Genomic DNA, 19,377 nt, shown 5'->3' with positions numbered 1-19,377 from the left:
AAGGGCGTCAGGTAGAGTGGCTACTGCTACCACAATGTGTTATCCCCAAAAGTCTTTACAACTATTCTGAGGGGAAATGGGCCCTTTTCGCACAGGAATAATTTGTAATCAAAATCACTAGGGGTAAGGTGTGGGGTGGGGGTTAGGAGGGGTATTAGAACTTAACTTGACTGCCTTCAATTATACAAAATGGGAATGTAATCTGGGTATAGTATTATGAAAAAAATAATTAGAGCAGTGCAAGGAATATTAAGCACACAAAAAAGAATGTGTGTGTGTAAATATTTGTGTGTAATTACGTAAGGTTTTAAGGACCTAAACCAACACTCCTGGTTTGTAAAATTCTTTTTGTAGGTTTAAGATAAATTGGGCTTGTTTTGTTTTTAAATAAAAAAATAATGCCACTAAAATGGCATTTGAATCTCACATCCAAAGTTACAACATTGACAGACCCTTTTGCCAGAGATGGCCGGCTAGTATGATGTGGCTTTGGTATTTAGCATTTAACCCTTTGGGTACTTCCATGTGGTTATAAAGTTTAATATCTTTTAAAATGAGGACCGAAGACTGTGGCCATGGCAGGGACAGCCACAACTGGGAAAATGGAGAGAGATTCTGGATCCCTTTGTATTTTTATTTTGGTAATAAATAGCAGCTAAGTATTGCAGGAGGGGCACAAAAAGACAGACAGTGTATCTTTGAAGCAAGAGCAGGGGTGAAATGTACAAAAGAAGCAATGTCAGAAACACCCAGCCTTGAAGTGGCTCTAAGTAATCAGACTGTCACAATGTTAAACCTTGACATAAATGCTAGTGAGTAACCTTGTAACAATGTATAATGTGTGTAATTTTGTGGGGGGGGGGGAGGGGGTATTTTCAGCATGCTAAAAATGGTCATTAAAAATAAATCTCATGTTCAAAGATCTCATAGTAATACTCTCAGCTATTACCTGTGAATAAACTTAAAGCTTGGCACAGCAGAGAAGCTATTACAAACCTAGTCTGCTGTACAAAAAGGGAAACTGAAGTACTCTGCCTCATGAATTTCATAAACAAACAGTGGGATAATTCACCCTTTTCTTTAAGGGTAGAAGCCATTGAAATCTGACCAGTCTATAGAACAAATCACAGGAAAGTATAGAGGTAATTTCTCTGTTTTTCTTGCAATCAGCAAGGAGATTCGTAAAAGAGAGATTTTTAAGCAATAATCTGTCCCCACAATGGGGAAGGAAATGTGGGGTTTTTTGTTTTTCAGACACTACAGGCAAGCTGGTGCCAGCAGAACAACTTAAAACACCATCTACTGTTGCAACGAAAATTATGCTGTGTGATTTGTCTGGTTTGTCTTGTCATTACCATTATTTTGATGGAAATTGTACAAGATGGATTAACACATATAGTGGCAAAAGTCAATGCATGGTATGATCTGTCTAGAAAGCCTGGTCCATTCAAGGTGGGAATTTAAGTGATATACCAAATTCCAGGAGATCATCATCTATTCCCAGCCTGCTGCTACTGGGAACAGAGAATGGAGGGTGGAAATAGGCTCATTGCATGCAGTGAACAAAAAGACAGGAGAGGTAAGATGGGTACCTGAAAAAAACTGCAAAGGGATGAAATTATTAACATCTGCCACTCCATGGCACACCAAGGAATAGAGAATATGCTTTTTAAGGTGAAACAAATTGAAATTTGGCCTCGAGTACGGGAAGATGTAGAAGGATTGGTTAAAAATGGTACAAAATGAGTGGCAGACAGCAACAAAACACCTAGTGCAGGGCCATTGTTACATCAGAGAATTGTAGGGCCATGGAGTAGGATACAAATGGACTATATTGATAAGTTGCCGAAAACTTCCAGAGGAAATCAGTATTTGCTGGTGGTTGTGGATTCTTTTTCCGGATGGATGGAGGCAATTCCTACCCAGAATTATACTGCAGAGACAACCACTAAGAAACTATGGGAAATTGTTTTTAGCAGGTATGGAACTCAGAGTAATTGATTTGGATAATAGGCCGCATTTTGTGGGGCAAGTAATGAAAAGCTTACTGAAAGCTTTAGGAATAAAGCAGCAGTTACACATTCCTTATCATCCTCAATCATCAGGATCAGTAGAAAGAAAAGGAGTACTTGTGGCACCTTTTTGCAAGGATCAGTAGAGAGAATGAATCCAATGATTAAGCAGGCTCTACGAAAAGTGGTATAGGAAACAGGTAAAGATTGGGATGAGAAATTACCATTGGTGTTGGTGGCAATTTGAAGTAGTGATGAGGTAGGTACAGGGTACTAGCCATGCTAAATTCTCTTTGGAAAGCCTATGAGGCTGTGGAGCCCTCTACTGTAGCCAGGAGAAGGGGAAGTAGAGGAAGTATCGCTTACCCAATGCGTTAAAGAGTTACCGACTGAACTTAAGAAAATGGAATTTAGATTAACAGATGCAATTTGGAAAGCAAGAGAATATGTGGACTCACAGGCCACTCAAGATACGAAATTATGGAACATAGGGGATAAGGTGATGTATCTGAGGCTGACATCAAAAGATCATGTCTTAGAATCAAAATGGGTTGGAGCTTTTTCAATTATGAATAAAATTTCCCTCACTGTAGTGCAAATTAATAAGGGAAAAAGGGGGAAATGGGTACACACATCAAAATTAAAGTTACGGACCAAAGATTAATAGAAGGGGAATGTCCAACTGCACCGGAGATATCCCGAACAGATCCTGAATTGGGAGTGTGGATACTGTGCTATGACTTTTGCAATTGGTTTGCTGCTTACACTCATTTTGCTTTGCATTATTTGTCTGGTGGAAAGATTGTGCTGTGTGAATTACATTTTAGGAAGAAGACTACCAAAGCTCGAGCAAAAACAGACGGGGTTAGCAAAGGCTTAACAAAAGCTGTTGGGGTAGTATATTCCGAGGCACTGGACATTATTCTTTTGGAATAATGACCATGACCTCAACACAAGAGGGGTGGAACCAGAAGAAGAAAAAGTTTGCAGGGAATGAAAATTGATTTTAAAGTAAAAGTTCTAACACTGTCAGCAATGATTCAGGAAAAAACGGAAATTATGGTACCCTGAAAGGCGGGGATATGACTTCTGGTTTTTATATTTTGTGAGTATCTGGAGAAGTTTAGGGGTACAAGGATATGCACATGGGAGCACCTCTAAAATGGAGATATGGATTAAAGGGGCTAATACGTTCAGCTATCCATGTGACACAATGGAGAAAGCAGGACCAAACAAAAACAGATGGGAGGGGGAACCTTTTGAGGTGAAATTTGAAAATGGTGGGAAAACGGTAGAGGATTCACATGAGAATATTTAAAACCAGAGGACTTGGAGAAGCAATGGAGGTATTTTTATATTATAACAGGGGAGTGCTGGTTGACCTTTCAATTTAGTCATAATGAAAACAACACGAATATAAGCTTCCTGAATTGCATTTTTTTGGAATTTGGGATTTGATGCAACTACCCTGGATGTGATTTATGAAAAAGAATTGGCTAATGTCCATGTGGGATGGAATGAGTCAGCAGCTCTCGAAGCGTATCATAGAATCATAGAATATCAGGGTTGGAAGGGACCTCAGGAGGTCATCTAGTCCAACCCCCTGCTCAAAGCAGGACCAATCCCCAATTAAATCATCCCAGGCAGGGCTTTGTCAAGCCTGACCTTAAAAACTTCTAAGGAAGGAGATGTAGATGTATGATGCTATGGTAAATTCTTCCATAATGGTGAAATTAAGCTGTTTCAGGAAAATCAACACAGGAATATACTTTTGGGGACATGGTAGCTATTTCGTGCTTCTTAATCAAATACCAGTAAATAAAACCGCCCCAAGAATCATGGTGGATGAACATCCAGATATAAGTGGGGAAATAACTGAAGCCCCAACTATTGTGGACCAACCAATCTGGCTGGAGGAGTTGCGATTAAATGTGAGTGCGCCACATTCAGAGTGTACGCCATATGCCTTGCCTCTATTACTAGCATGGCAACAACAATGGGGAGATGGCGCTAAAAGACGTCAGAGAGGTATAGGAGAATATATTGTGGGTGGCACTGGTGCTGAGGTTGGGGTGTTGAATTCGTCTGATATTGAGACGTGACGAGGGAAAATGTCTTGGGTGAGACAATGCCATCACAAAGATCAAAATTATGCTGTGGCTCTTTGCAAATGAACAGTCAAAGAGTAATTTTTGTCAACTGATAAAACAGAACACTATTTAGCTAGGGAATTGATTTTTCCACGCTCGTGAGGGCAAGGATCACATCTATGTTTTAGGCACAATACCACCTTTGTGTTACTGCTACTTTTACACACCTGCACACACAATTTTGTTTTAATAATGACTAGTTCAGGGGTTCTCAAACATCATTGCATCGTGACCCCCTTCTGACAACAAAGTTACGAAATGACCCTGGGAGGGGTGCAGAGACCGGGCCCTGCCGCCTTGGGTGGGGGAAGAGGGAGCCACAGCCCGAGCCTCACTGCCCAAGACAGGAGTGGAGCTCAGGCTTTAGCTTCAGCCCTGGCTCCCAGCAAATATAATGCAGGCCCTGGCGGCCCTGACCCACAGTTTGAGAACCACTGGACTAGTTAATGCAGAATATGAAAACTAACAGAACTGAATAGAAATTTGGTGGGCAAAAGTTCTTTCCTTTCATCCTACAGTTATTTTTGGTCCCAATTAAGGAAAAAACTTAAGTATATGCTTAAATGCAATTCACAAAAGTCACTGCATTGAAGGTATTTAGTATACAGTCAAGCTGCTATCTATTTTGTGTGAGATTTTCAAAGGCATGAAGGGCAGCTAGAAGCTCAACTCCCTTGAAAGTTTTTGGGAATTACATGCCTAGCTCTCATTTGTGACTTAAATAATCTCCCTCCTTTCATGTGTTTAAGAGAGGCATCCTCAAAGAGAGATGACACTGGAACCAAAACCAGAGACTTAGCAAATCACATACTCCTTAAAACATGGATTTTATTATAGCAAACGTAGCCAGCAAAATGGCATGGACCCCAACTGTATTTGTGCCTAAACAGCATATGTTTCTGTCAAAAGACAGATGAGGCCAGACAGGAGGAAGGCTACCAGCAAGCAAAAAAAGGTAACAAAGATGTGAACAGAGGTCTTATTAGTAGGAGCAGTGAAGAGAGAGTCTATTTTTGGAGCTATTAAAACTAATAAAAACAGAGATGACAATGGAGATTGAGAAGGAAAAAGAAGGAGAAGTATTTGGAGGGAAGAGGAAAAACTCAATTTTGGACTGATTAAGTTCTAGAGATGAGATGGCAATAGTGTCTGGTCTAGTCGGAGAAGAGAATGAGTCAGGACAGCTAAAAATAAGAAAGGTTATAGGTTGGAAATCTTCAGCAGAGATGCAAGTTGAAGCTATGACAGGAAGTAAGGTCACAGAACTTGAATTTGGTTTCCAGTTGGAAGTTCTCAGTGACCTTATAAACACATACATATATGTTTGCATATGGGCTCATTTAACTACACAGTATGCAGATATAAAGCAAGACTTTTTTTTTGTCTTCTGACCTGTTACTCAGCACAGCAGAATGTCCAAATCTGTCGACATCATGATGGAGATCAGGTCGAGGAAGTACTGACCAATGATCACAAGCTAGGATTAAGGAAAGCTCACTTCAGAAAAGTTCCTCTAGCATAATTAATAACTGACATTTAAATAGCACATTTCTTCCTGAAAGATCCCAAAGTACAGTACTTCAATAGCTACACAGAAACCATTTCATCCCTCACCACAATGCAACCACCTTCTACAATGGAATGTGGTAGCTGTTTAAAAGCACAAGGCACAACACACTATACAACATTTCACGACAAAGCGAACGCTGTATCCATTTGAGACTATCTTAGGGCCAGATACAGCCTGGCTCTTACACGGGTCTCTGGTGGGCAGGAGTGCAATGAGCCTTCCCTACGCCATCATGCAGCCTGCATAAGGACTGGGCACAGTAGCATTCCCTGTGCTTCAGGGAGTTAAGGGACCGCTCTTATCCATACTTTCCCATGAAGCCCCCAAAGAGGAGGCGATGGCATGCAATGGTTCTTCCCCAGCCTTCGCACCCATCCATGCAGAGGGGGCGTAAGCTGTACTGCTGGAGAGCTAGCTGCTCCTGCTGGCCTCCCTTGGAGGGACTCAGTGGAATAACCTGCAAGGACTTTGGGAGAATTATGGGTAACAGTTTGTGGGGTTTTTTTGTTTGTTTTAATTACTGGAATTAATCACTAAACAATCAACCTACTTTTTACCCGTTTATATGTGAACGTCCTCAGTTTTGCCCTGAATGGACATAATGTGGAGCAAGGGCTTTAAGATATGTATACACAGATCATTATTATTTCGCAGTTATGTGATTTGAGGGTAGCCTGGCATAATAGTTTTGATTCATGATTTTTTTTTAAAACTATTGTGTGATTATTGCATTCTTTTCTATTAGCATAACATAGAATCAGAGAACTGGAAGGGACCTCGAGAGGTCATCTAGTCCAGTCCCCTGCACTCAAGGCAGGAATAAGTATCTAGACTATCCCTGACAGGTGTTTGTCTAACCCGCTTTTAAAAAATTTCCAATGATGGAGATTCCACCAGCTCCCTAGGCAATTTATTCCAGTGCTTAACCACCCTGACAGTTAGTAAGTTTCCCTCATGTCCAACCTAAACCTCCCTTGCTGCAATTTAAGCCCATTGCTTCGTGTCCTATCCTCAGAGGATAAGAACAATTCTTCTCCCTCCTCCTTGTAAGAACATTATATGTACTGGAAAACTGTTATCATGTCCCCTCTCAGTCTTCTCTTCCCCAGACAAAACAAATGCATTTTTTTCAATCTTCCCTCATAGGTCATGTTTTCTAGACCTTTAATCATTTTTGTTGCTCTTCTCTGGACTTTCTCCAATTTGTCCAAATCTTTCCTGAAATGCGGCACCCAGAACTGGACACAATGCTCCACTTGCGGCCTAATCAGCATGGAGTAGAGTGGAAGAATTACTTCTCGTGTCTTGCTTACAACACTACTGCTAATACATCCCAGAATGACGTTCGCTTTTTTTGCAACAGCGTTACACTGTTGACTCATATTTAGCTTGTGGCCCACTATGACCTCCAGATCCCTTTCCGCAGTACTCCTTCCTAGACAGTCATTTCCCATTTTGTATATGTGCAACTGATTGTTCCTTCCTAAGTGGAGTACTTTGCATTTGTCCTTATTGAATTTCATCCTATTTACTTCAGACCATTTCTCCAGATCATTTTGAATTTTAATCCTATCCTCCAAAGCACTTGCAACCCCTCCCAGATTGGTACCATCCGCAAACTTTATTAAGTGTACTCTCTATGCCATTATCTAAATCATTGATGAAGATATTGACCAGAACCGGACCCAGAACTGATCCCTGTGGGACCCCACTCGTTATGCCCTTCCAGCATGATGCTGAACCACAGTTAACTGCTCTCGGGGAATGGTTTTCTAACCAGTTATGCACCCACCTTATAGTAGCTCCATCTAGGTTGCATTTCCCTAGTTTATTTATGAGAAGGTCATGCTGGACAGTATCAAAAGCTTTATTAAAATCAAGATATACCAAGTCTACTGCTTCCCCGCTATCCACAAGGCTTGTTACCCTGTCAAAAAAAGCTATCAGGTTGGTTTGACATGATTTGTTTTTGACAAAAACATGCTAACTTATCACCTTATTATCTTCTAGGTGTTTGCAAATTGATTGCTTAATTATTTTGCTCCATTATCTTTCCGGGTACAGAAGTTAAGCTGACTGGTCTGTAACTCCCTGGGTTGTCCTTATTTCCCTTTTTATAGATGGGCACTCTATTTGCCTTTTTCCAGTCTTCTGGAATCTCTCCCATCTTCCATGACTTCTCAAAGATAATCGCTATTGGCTCAGATATCTCCTCAGTCAGCTCCTTGAGTATTCTAGGATGCATTTCATCAGGCCCTGGTGACTTGAAGACATCTAATTTGTCCAAGTAATTTTTGACTTGTTCTTTCCCTGTTTGAGCCTCTTCCGATCCTTCCTCATTTTCACTGGCATTCACTATGTTAGACATCCAGTCACCACCAATCTTCTTGGTGAAAACCGAAACAAAGAAGTCATTAAGCACCTTTGCCATTTCCACATTTTCTGTTGCTATTTTTTTCCCCCTCATTGAGTAACGGGCCTACCCTGTCCTTGGTCTTCCTCTTGCTTCTAATGTATTTGTAGAACGTTTTCTTGTTACCCTTTATGTCTCTAGCTAGTTTGATCTCGTTTTGTGCCTTGGCCTTTCTAATTTTGTCTCTACATACTTGTGTTATTTGTTCATATTCATCCTTTGTAATTTGACCTAGTTTCCACTTTTCGTAGGACTTTTTTGATTTTTAGATCATTGAAGATCTCCTGGTTAAGTCAGGGTAGTCTCTTGCCATACTTCCTATCTTTCCTACGCAGTGCAATAGTTTCTTCTTGTGCCCTGAATAATGTCTCTTTGAAAAACGGCCGACTGTCTTCAATTGTTTTTCCCCTTAGACTTGCTTCTCATGGGAGCTTACCTACGAACTCCCTGAGTTTGCTAAAGTCTGCCTACTTGAAATCCATTGTCTTTATTTTGTTGTTCTCCCACCTACCATTCCTTAGAATCATGAACTCTATCATTTCATGATCACTTTCACCCAAGCTGACTTCCACTTTCAAATTCTCTACCAGTTCCTCCCTAATTGTCAAAAATCAAATCTAGAACAGCCTCTCCTCTCATAGCTGTCTCCATCTTCTGAAATAAAATATTGCCTCCAATACATTCCCAAGAACTTATTGGATAATAAACTACATTTCTGAGTGCTGATTATTTACTTTGGTTTCTCATGTAATTTCTTTCTTTAGGCACTATGAAGAAATCACACAAGACACAGAGAACCCACTAATCAGCCAAAGGAACAAAAGCAGAAAAAGTTTGCTAAATTAAAGTGCTATATGTTGGGCCAAGTAAAAGGGAATGCCGTGGAGGCTAATGTCCAAAAGACTGCACACTTTTTATCCCTGCCGGTGTAGGTAGAGCCTCTCTCATAGTTTGACTTCTTCAGCATCAGAAGAGGAAGACACTGAACTTTGTTAATTGATCTACAATAAGTTAACATGTTTCATAAGACTGAGAAACTGGAAATCTCTATGCAATTAATAGAGAAAAGTCAGTATTTTATTAGGGAAGAAAATCTAAAGAGTTCCAGACTGTTGACAAAGTCTTTAATATAAGGTTATGCTATGTCGCATCACAGGTTGAAGCCACTGGAAAATAAATCCACATCCTCCAACAGGTGTGCAAATCGACTTACAAGAGGGTGCAGTGAGAAATAACCATATTATTTCTTTAGGAAAGTTATTTGAGGAACTGTGGGGTAAGAGATTTGATCTGGAACTACCCTTCCACAGAGAGTCATTTATTTACCTTCTTCCTGTGCCACACCTAGACAAGAAGGTTTGTGAGAAGAGAAATAGTTAGGACTCTACTAGCTCCATTTAATGCTCTAGCAAATGGTTATTCTGAAATTGATTTTTTTTTTAAGTTATCTACTCAATTGTTACAGGATGTAACTTTTTCTGACATCATTCATAAGACTAGCACACATGGTTCAAGTTTGTAATAGAAGACTTCAGCAAAATTGGAGCATAATTTGTAATTTTATATCCAGCAAATTGTGAGTTATGAGGGGCCAAAAAAATATATTTTTCTAGAGTATTAGGAGACTTGATATGTTTTGCTTTCTAAGCTCCTTTCTCAATCTTTAACAGAAGATCAAATATTGGAAAAAACTAATGGTATAGAAATTACTAAGAATTCTCTCCTTCCAACCTGAGATTTACAATGTATTGATTATCCAAACAGAATATATGTGCTGTCAAAATATACAGCTTTACTCAGTAATTGGTATCATAACAGTTTGATAGGGCAAACATTAGAGATTTATTTTTTTCTCCTTTTCCGGGGACAGTAATTGTATTCATGGCCTTACTGTAAATGATTTTTATGTTGACCTTTTAAAATGATAAATACACCAGACCCTCGCTAGAACGCGCGTCTATATAGCGCAAATTCGCATATAACGCGGTCGCGGCCATGGATCCCAAATTTAATTACTTTAATTGCAATTCATTTTAACGCGGTTCCCGTGTTAACGTGGTACCGCACATGGATCCCAAATCCTGCGTTCTAGCGAGGGTCCGGTGTAGTTTAAAAACTTGCTTAAATCAAGAAGTCAAAATTCAGAATATTAACCCTATTACAGGGAATCAAGAAGAGATTCTTTACTTAAGGGAATTTCAGTAGGTGAGATCTATCCTTTGCTGTATTTAATACCTAAGGGTATGTCTACACTGCAATTAAAAACCCACAGCTGGCCTCTGTCAGCTGACTCAGGCTCACGGGGCTCAGGCTAAAGGGGTGTTTAACTGCAATGCAGATGTGCAGGCTTGGGCTGTAGCCCAAGCTCTGCACCTTTCTCACTCTGTAGGGTCCTATAGCCTAGGCTCCAGCCCAAATATGTACACCTCAATTAAACACCCCCTTAACCCGAGCCAGTTGCAGGTATTTAACTGCAGTGTAGATATACCCGAAGATACAGCAATTTGAATTCTGTATGGTTCTTTCTCCTAAAATTTCAATTCTCTGGATATGCATGTATTTTCTCTTTTTAAATAATTTCACGTCTTATATTTATTTAATATAGTTTCTGGACTAGGTATTTGCAAATAAATGCTGCCCTCTTCTGGCTACACGAAGTCACCAATGTCTAATCCTTTGAAATAAACCCCAGTCCTTTGGCTTGGTTATTCAATAGCACTTGCAGAGACATTTGGATTTATGGAGTGTACACATTACTCAATCAAGATTTATCTTGTTGTGATGCTTTATATTCAGGAGACCCTGCTCCTAGACCTAAGGTCAACTAATAGAGAATGCTGACTATATGGCAAGCTCCAGCAGCATCCAGTGTTTGTATTTGTCATGACATACTAAGTTTCTGTTACATCACAGATACAGCGTCTAGGAGATGCCAGATTAGTTCCCCAGATGAGATGTTAAAACTACATCCCTTATGCTAATGTGTGTTGTTTACCCAAGCTAAACATCCCCAAACACTGTCCAAAATGAGTAAACAACAAACTTATTCCAAACCACATATCTCCTACTCAGAAACGGGGTTTTAATATTCAAGGTTGTATGTGAGCTTCTACTGACTATATAACTGCTCCTGTACTTGCCTACAAAATCGCTGCACTGCTAGTATCCAGTTCAATTGTTTTGAAATGTGTAGTAAACCAAGTTAAGTCGGTCTTGCCTGCTTATGCATTCTCCTGCAGTATTCTTACAATAAAATTTGGTATCATATACACAGCATGTAAATTAGTCATTTTAAAGACAGTTTTCTCTTTTCATCTCCATGAAAAAGTTTTTGCTTGGGAACTTACCAATATCATATGCCATAAAATCTGAAGAAAAGCACTTAGCACCATGGCTCATTGATGTGTCATTGTGTGTATTTCCTCCAAACACCAGCATGGTTCCACTCATTATCACAGCAGTGTGCAAATAGCGGAAAAATCTACTATCTTTAAGAATTGTCCTTCAGAAATGAAAACACACACATTTTTTTTTAAGAAACTAACAACCACCTGACAAAGATAAAGTAATTTCCAAACCCACTTTGGAGACAGATTTGTGGTGGCAATCCACTTACTTATTTTTCTAATATAATATGCAATGGTCTTTTCTTTCCAGTCTGCTCCTTGCCTCCTATAATTTGATTTACTCTTCTCAACTACCCTCCTTCCCCCCGATTCTTGGGGCCATATTCATTCAGTGGCATTCTACTGAAACTTCTTGTCCTGGACAAGATGTAATACATCCATCTGCCACCTCCAGTCTTCACCAAAAAACAATATTTAGCATTTGGCCAGCAACAGCTGTTGAGCCAAAAACTACCCGGGAGAATTTCATGATTGTCCTGGTGGTTACAAAACCCTAAGCCAACCCAAAAGGGTCATTGTTTAAATTGGATGCTGTTCCTCCCTCAACCAAAATATCTTGACTGAAACTTCTGAACTAGTAATACAGCTCTGCAGATTAATACATGTAAAAGTGGATGCCTCATCCATGATTAAATCATGGACAGCATTAATTATATTAGCCACTGACCTTGCAACAAATCAACATGATTAACAGTACTGAGAGCTAAACAGAGCAGTCTCATCTGCGATTTCCCCGTTGTTTTGAGAGGGTAAGGCCTTAAAAGGTTTGGGATGGAATGCACCGCCGACCGAATATCAGTTTCCTGGCTGTGTGGGTTCATGCCACCAGAACCAGCAAAGTTGTTGTCATTGGGATGCTGCTGGACATCAACTTTGTGACTGCAGTTCATGTAGAGGGAAAGATTTTCCCTACCTGTAAGTCACATTTCTACAACAAAGCACTCAACAATGCAGCCCAATGACCTGCTCTGGTGTGGAATAGCGAGCTGAGTGCTGTGGCACTTCCTGCATGGAAGGAGTTTCTGAGCACTGCTCTGCTCCTGGACGGAGGCCGGAATGCAAAAGCCTGTTGAGCAACCAGCCAAAAGCATGGGTGGGCTTTTGAAGCACCACTCCCCTTGAAGGGGAGGAAAGTGCTCAGAAAAAATGGGCTGCCAGAAGGCAGTTTAGAAGATCTTATGGGATGTACCACCAGTCCTGAGAAGGGACAGAAGTGGAAGCCTGAACTTCTAACATTAGTTGGGCAGAAAGGAGTGGGCGCACAACCTGAAACCCAAGTCACAGAAACCAGTAGTATTCTACCTTCAGTTTAATTAACCAGGTAATACTTTATTGTTCTGCAAACAGCCAGTACTCAGACATTACATGCAGATGAGGTCAGAAGGTGCAAAGATACTTACCACATCTGTGTATCAACTTCATATTTGTATAAGTCATCTGCTAGTCTATACTTGTTGGCACTGAATGCTTTGTAACCTCCATGGATATAGATTGATTTGGTGTTTGGATCGTAAACACTGCTGTGACCATAGCCTCCCTGCACCAAGGCTCCACTTGTTTGTAAAATATTCCATGTATTTGTCGCTAAGAAGAGAATGAAACTTGTACGTGACAAAAGACATGTAATGTATCAGCACTGAAAACAGGTCAACAGATTTAGCTAGGGAACAGACTCTCCCTTAACTCAAAACCATTAGCACTGCATACGCCATAGCTATAGCTTCTCTTTGTCTTTTACTGTTTAAGAGCCAGTCTAAGTTACTCCTCAAAGGAAAAAAAAGTGCCTACTCAGTGGGTAAGTTAGCTGCCAAGAGGTGTTGTGCTGTCTGATTCTTTTAATTAGACCAGGGGTCGGCAACCTTTCAGAAGACGTGTGCCGAGTCTTCATTTATTCACTCTAATTTAAGGTTTCGTGTGCCAGTAATACATTTTAACATTTTTAGAAGGTCTCTTTCTAGAAGTCTATAATATATAACTAAACTATTGTTGTATGTAAAGTAAATAAGGCTTTTAAAATGTTTCAGAAGCTTCATTTAAAATTAAATTAAAATGCAGAGCCCCCCGGAGCAGTGGCCAGGACCCGGGCAGTGTGAGTGCCAGTGAAAATCAGGTCGTGTGCCGCCTTTGACATGCATGCTATAGGTTGCCTACTCCTGAATTAGACCGTAAGCATTCTCCTCCAACAGTCATTCATTAAACTTCAAAAACAAGCCAAGAGAGTGAAATATAAAAAACATTAAAATAATCTGTCACATTTCGGTGACATCATATCACCACTAAAGTGACTTGATTTGTTATGGTATCCAAAAGCACTTTTTTTGAATATTCTATAGATGTTAGTCAAGAAAGCATAGAAGCCAAACTCACTGGGATATATTTTTAAAAAGAATGCCCGCCTGGTGGCCTAACTATGGTGTTCTTCATAGCCAAGCTTGAGAGCCCAGGTGTGATTGATGGCCCTGGTCCCTGACTCTCTGGAATGGCAGGATTTGGGAGCATAACAAAGGAAACATCATAAGCCTGAGAGAAGCATTTTACTCAACTAAACACAAAACCTTTTTTTTTTTTTTTTCCAATTAAGGAGCAATGCTGAGAGGCTCTGAATGAAATGCTATGCAGACTTCCCAAGGCAGGCAAATACGAGAAGAAACAAAATAAATTCAGGGTTCTGACAGATATGCAAGGACTTCTTCCCAAAAATTAAAGGAAACGAATGATGTAGCCTTTGGAAACTTATGCACCTGACAGGTTTCAGAGTAACAGCCGTGTTAGTCTGTATTCGCAAAAAGAAAAGGAGTACTTGTGGCACCTTAGAGACTAACCAGTTTATTTGAGCATAAGCTTTCGTGAGCTACAGCTCACTTCATCGGATGAAGTGAGCTGTAGCTCACGAAAGCTTATGCTCAGATAAACTGGTTAGTCTCTAAGGTGCCACAAGTACTCCTTTTCTTTATGCACCTTAGTGTCTTTAAGAACTAGGAAGAAAACCATATCCGAGTTCCTACATCATAATTTTTTAAAGCAGCAGACTCTAGCTCTGACTACAAGTCTATCTCTTCAAAGGGATTTTTCCATACAGGAAATATAAAACTGAGGATGAAGGAGACTCCCCTAATGAACCAAGACTGTCTCTTGGTTTGTTTCTATAAGAATCATTACCTCTGACAATAAATCAGGACACAGTTGTTGTTCATATATCAGGAGACTGTGTTTCCTAGATACTGAAAAAGTTTTGGACTGTTTTTATTTAAAGGAGAGGGTGGCACAGGGGGAAAAATGCCTCTTCTCAGCTTTAATACTAGGCCACAATCAGCTGTATAGCATTTTTGCCAAAGTAATGCAGATAATTTGAATGACCCATAAGGGAGATTTTGGTATCCATATTTGCCATAGCCTGTGACGCCACCATTCAACATGGCAGTCTAGAAATCTTGTTTCCTTTTGCTCACTTCTTAAGAAAATCACAAATTCCTATCATCAGCTATTTCAGATACAGTAACTACATCCCAGCATGTTACCTAATGGCACCGCATGCCTAGATTAAACAAAAAGTTCTCCAGGTAAATCAAAAAGCCAAACTAATTCCAGGACTGTGACATTAGAGATTTAAAGGAGGACTAGTAAAAAAACTCTGCAGTGGCTAACTACAAAATTTGGCCCCAACCAAATGTTGGGTACTATGCCTTAAAATCAAGATAAAGCTTCAATGAATTAAGGAAGTAAAAAAGTTATTTATGAAAATGAACTGGAAGAGTTAACACATATATGAATACAATGTATAAACCAATAATATACTGCAAAAATTATGATTTGCTGTTTATAGTATGCTAATACTTATAGGCACCAATTGAGATCAGTGCCTTACTGTCTTCGACATTGTATATAAATACAGCAAGACACAGCAACCATCTAGGAGAGCTTACAGTCTAACTTCTATATCTGAACGTCTCTAAAAACTGATGAACTTCTGAGATACAAATAGCTTTTGATGAAGGTATGCATATGTGTGAAATACAATACATGAAATATGAATCCAGTCACCCCCAAAGAGGATGATGCTACATAACGTTTTATCTGGGCGCTAGGTACAGAATGCAGCAATATATACACAAGAAGAAACGGCATCCCACTTGCAAGTAAAGAACAGATTTGTTTTAAATTCATTTTATAATGAATCTGACTCAATTATTCACAAATCATGCATAATGAAAGCTGCTACAAAAGAGTTTGTAGCTTTCTAAACATCAAGAAAAAACCCTGGAGAGTTTGAGGTTTCATTCTGGAGGCATGGTAGGGAGACACCATGGTCGGGAGCCACCAACACTTCCCACAGTCCAGAAAGACTCTCCACAAGCCCTGCAAGAGTGTGGTATTCCTGGTATTTTAGTTACATTTCTACTTTGCTGTATATTTTTAGAATGCTTTCAACAAAACTCAAGGTTGCTTCATAATCAGTTTAACTTGCCTCATACTTCATTGCAGTTCTGTCACATATACTGGATAGCCTTAAGGGTTACATGCCTTTCTAGTCACTGTACAGATAATTCAGGCATTTTGTACAAGGAATTAGATTCAAGTTCTAAAAAATATAGTGTAGAAAAAAAGGAGGAAGTTGAACATCAATAAGTTCAATATTCTGTTTTTGCATGGATCTGATTAATGGTTGCAAACTGAACACTGAAATACAAGCAAGTGGTAAGACTGTACCTACCAAGGTTGTATTCCTGCATATTGCTGATATATCCATACAGAGGGCAGTGCCCAAAGATGACGAGCATAACAACACTGCCATCTTCCAGAGTGACAACGTGTGCTGAGTGGCCAACAACAGCATACTGCTCCTTGGCTTCTGGGGTCACTTGAACCCATGACTCATTGTGTATATGGAATACCCACAGCTGATTGGTCACATTCCCTGTTGCATCTATTTTTCCTCCATACATATAGATTTTATTCTGGAAAAAAGTTGGTTTAATAAAGAAATGGTCAGACTTTTTGGCCATTAACACACCACACATACAAAAGAAACAAACTGCTATGGTTTATAGTTCCCCAACAAATGTCCACCACATATTGTGCAATGTGTGCAGATTTTTACTGATAACTCCTGCTAATGCTGATGGAAAGTTAAATGAAAAAGTCTCCTAAGCATTATGGAAGATACAACCATTTCACTGATGTTAAACAAAAATTAAGAAAAACTGTCTCATTTTTCCTTCTAAGTATAAGGTAAATAAAACTATCTGAATTCTCCTCAGCCTCACTCTGGAAAAGGACAACAGTAATGTACCTTTTTCTTGTTAACTATTAAGGAGTTATGGCAGAGTTTAACAAGGCCAATGCAAATCTAGGGCAACATCTGTCCATCTCCTCCTGGTCTTATTCAAATTATGTTGTCTGATGTACAACGTACTTAAGGAGGAAAAAAGGTAAGTTCCCTATGCTATCCTCTCTACCTCAAGAAAAATAAAAATGAAAAAGTATATTATTTTAAAAATCTATGACTACTAAGCAAGTGAAGAGCCTCAAATTATTTAAGCAGTCAGAATCTAACAAAAGATGACCAAGTCTGAAATTATGCTAATATACAAATGACACATCCAGCCATATTCTTTGTATTCAAAAAAATTCCAACGCAATGTATATGCCACTAAATTTAACTGTCTGGTAGGATTACCTGAACATGAACTTTTTGTTTTCTTTTCTTTTATCCCTTGGGCTGCCCTTGCCACTCAAATAGGTAAGCAATGCTTCTCCCAAGGCATTATATACACAGAACTAAAACAATTGAAAGCAAGATTTAATTAGCACTAATGAAACTACCTACCTCATGTAACGCCAATGAATGACCATATCTAATCTCTACAGAGTTCACAGTGCTGTTCAGTGGAAGCCACTCCTCAGAAACAAGGTCATACCTGTATAAATGAGAATTTGAGATTTTTCTGTGTAATTTATATACAAGTTTACCAGTTCTTCTCAGGATTTGTTAGGAAAGATATATTAATAAAAGTATGAAGACACATTGTTACAAATTATATATAAAAAAATCTTTTATGGATAAAAGTCAAACTTAAGCAGTATACTTTAAACAAATATACTTTTGTTTCTTTACCATACTTCTACGCAAAACCAAGAGTGACAACATTCAGACGGAGCTATACCAATTTATACCAACTGAGGATCTGAGGTGTGTCAAAAATAGGTTTTACAAAAGCTCAGGGTAAATTCCAACATTTCTACAGGAAACCGTCAGTATTCACAGCATAGTATTTTTTAATTACACTTTCATCATTCAACCATAAAAACTCTCTCTAAACTTAATTTGGCAAGGGAAATCAACAAGAGAAAGACCCCATCACAAAAAAAAGTTCATTGGCTTTACATCTAGGGAAGTAGCTATATTTGCAATGCTTACATTCATGTAAAGAAAAATCAGCTTTAAGATAAATCTTTAATGAAGTCTATCCGCATGTGTTTAGTGAGACGAAAAAACAAGGCAAGACTTTGAAAAAGTAGCTAGTGAAAATGAGGATGGACTGCCTTGCAATGATACGTGAATTTTCAAATGACCTTCAAGTATGGCTTAGAGTAACTGCTACTTATGGACCAAACGCTGTCCCAAGTTCTGAATGCATGACTCTCACTGAAGCTGATGGAAGCTATATGTATGCATTTTAGGGCAGAATTAGGCCCTATACCTGTTAGTTTGTAACACTATCTGGATCAAGAGGTGGTTTAAAAGCTTTCCACAGAGATTATCAGTGTGCATTTAATGATAATGGTATAAAAGATATAACAATATTCTTCACAACAGTGGGTGTCATCCTCATTTTACAGATGAGGGCACAGAGTTTAAATGACTTGCTCAAAGTCACACAGTGAGTCCGTCGCAGTCTGGTGCCCCATCCATTGGGATATGCTTCCTCTCTTTCTAAGTTCAAATATCCATTTCAATAGCCAATAGAGCTTCGTTAAGCAGTCACAGCCTGAAATCATGCAGGTTAAATAGCAGAAACTGTTTTATTAGAATGAGTTAATTCAGATTGCCTCTGAGAGGATGTAGACTCCGCCTCACTGAAGGTGAGGCAAGACAGAACTTGTGGGGCTTATGGATGAATATACAGAGAATAATAATAGTAAGACAGGACAGTGTTGCAGGAAGGTGGAGTAGGCCAGCACTTACTGTACCTCAGGACTCTGTATGAAGTTTTTCCAAAACAAACATTAGTAAACTCATGTTGACAGATCCTAGCTTTGCGCAGGGCACAGGTCTGGACACAGTTTGCAGGGTGATATTTTCTAAAATTAATTCTAGACATCTAATATCATCTTGTAGTTGGAAAAACAAAAATGATATCAAGGTATTTGGGTTTTACTCACGCTAAAACCATACGGGAATCGGAATGATTGAACATGTAGCCTCCAACAACCCACATTACATTGCCATTGACAACAGCTTTGTGAGACGCTCTGGGAAGCTTTGGACTAGAGTATTCCTCACGAGTCCAGAACGACTGATTAGCTGGTACAGGGAGTGCACAGCCAGGACCTTTTAATGAAAAATAAGTTTAAAATGTTGAGAAACACTGTTACAAACATACGTGTAAGTGACCATTTATGGATAAAATAAAGCTTCAAAAGTAGGAGAGTAAGGACGCAGCTTGTAGCTGTGCCATATTGGGTGGCAATTTCATTGCAGATTTCACAACCTAAGCCCAATGCTTGGATGGGAGACCTCAAAAACATTGAAGCTGGGGATTCAGTAGAGAGAAATCTTCCCTCTCTGACAGTACTCAACCAGTCCTCTAACACATTATTTGGA

The 19,377-nt window shown here is 39.4% G+C and overlaps 1 protein-coding gene across 2 annotated transcripts in view; it reads right to left on the bottom strand.

Annotated features, from left to right (window-relative positions):
- The window catches only part of ATRN (attractin), a 268,648-nt gene that overhangs the window by 152,334 nt on the left and 96,937 nt on the right, over positions 1-19,377 (bottom strand). For both annotated transcript variants that reach the window (XR_013346039.1, XM_077816039.1), the window contains exons 6-11: positions 18,936-19,104; positions 17,380-17,470; positions 16,264-16,507; positions 12,953-13,136; positions 11,493-11,647; positions 5,555-5,639 (exon numbers count right to left, since the gene is read on the bottom strand). Coding sequence is in view for 1 of the 2 variants with exons in the window: in XM_077816039.1 (XP_077672165.1) it covers positions 5,555-5,639; positions 11,493-11,647; positions 12,953-13,136; positions 16,264-16,507; positions 17,380-17,470; positions 18,936-19,104 (928 nt within the window). In the remaining variant the exon portion in view is untranslated. The remainder of the gene's footprint in view (positions 1-5,554; positions 5,640-11,492; positions 11,648-12,952; positions 13,137-16,263; positions 16,508-17,379; positions 17,471-18,935; positions 19,105-19,377) is intronic.

Source organism: Eretmochelys imbricata, chromosome 4 (assembly GCF_965152235.1).
Source record: "Eretmochelys imbricata isolate rEreImb1 chromosome 4, rEreImb1.hap1, whole genome shotgun sequence".
NCBI classification, from domain to species: Eukaryota; Metazoa; Chordata; order Testudines; family Cheloniidae; genus Eretmochelys; species Eretmochelys imbricata.
This window is presented reverse-complemented; position numbering and strand designations above follow the sequence as displayed.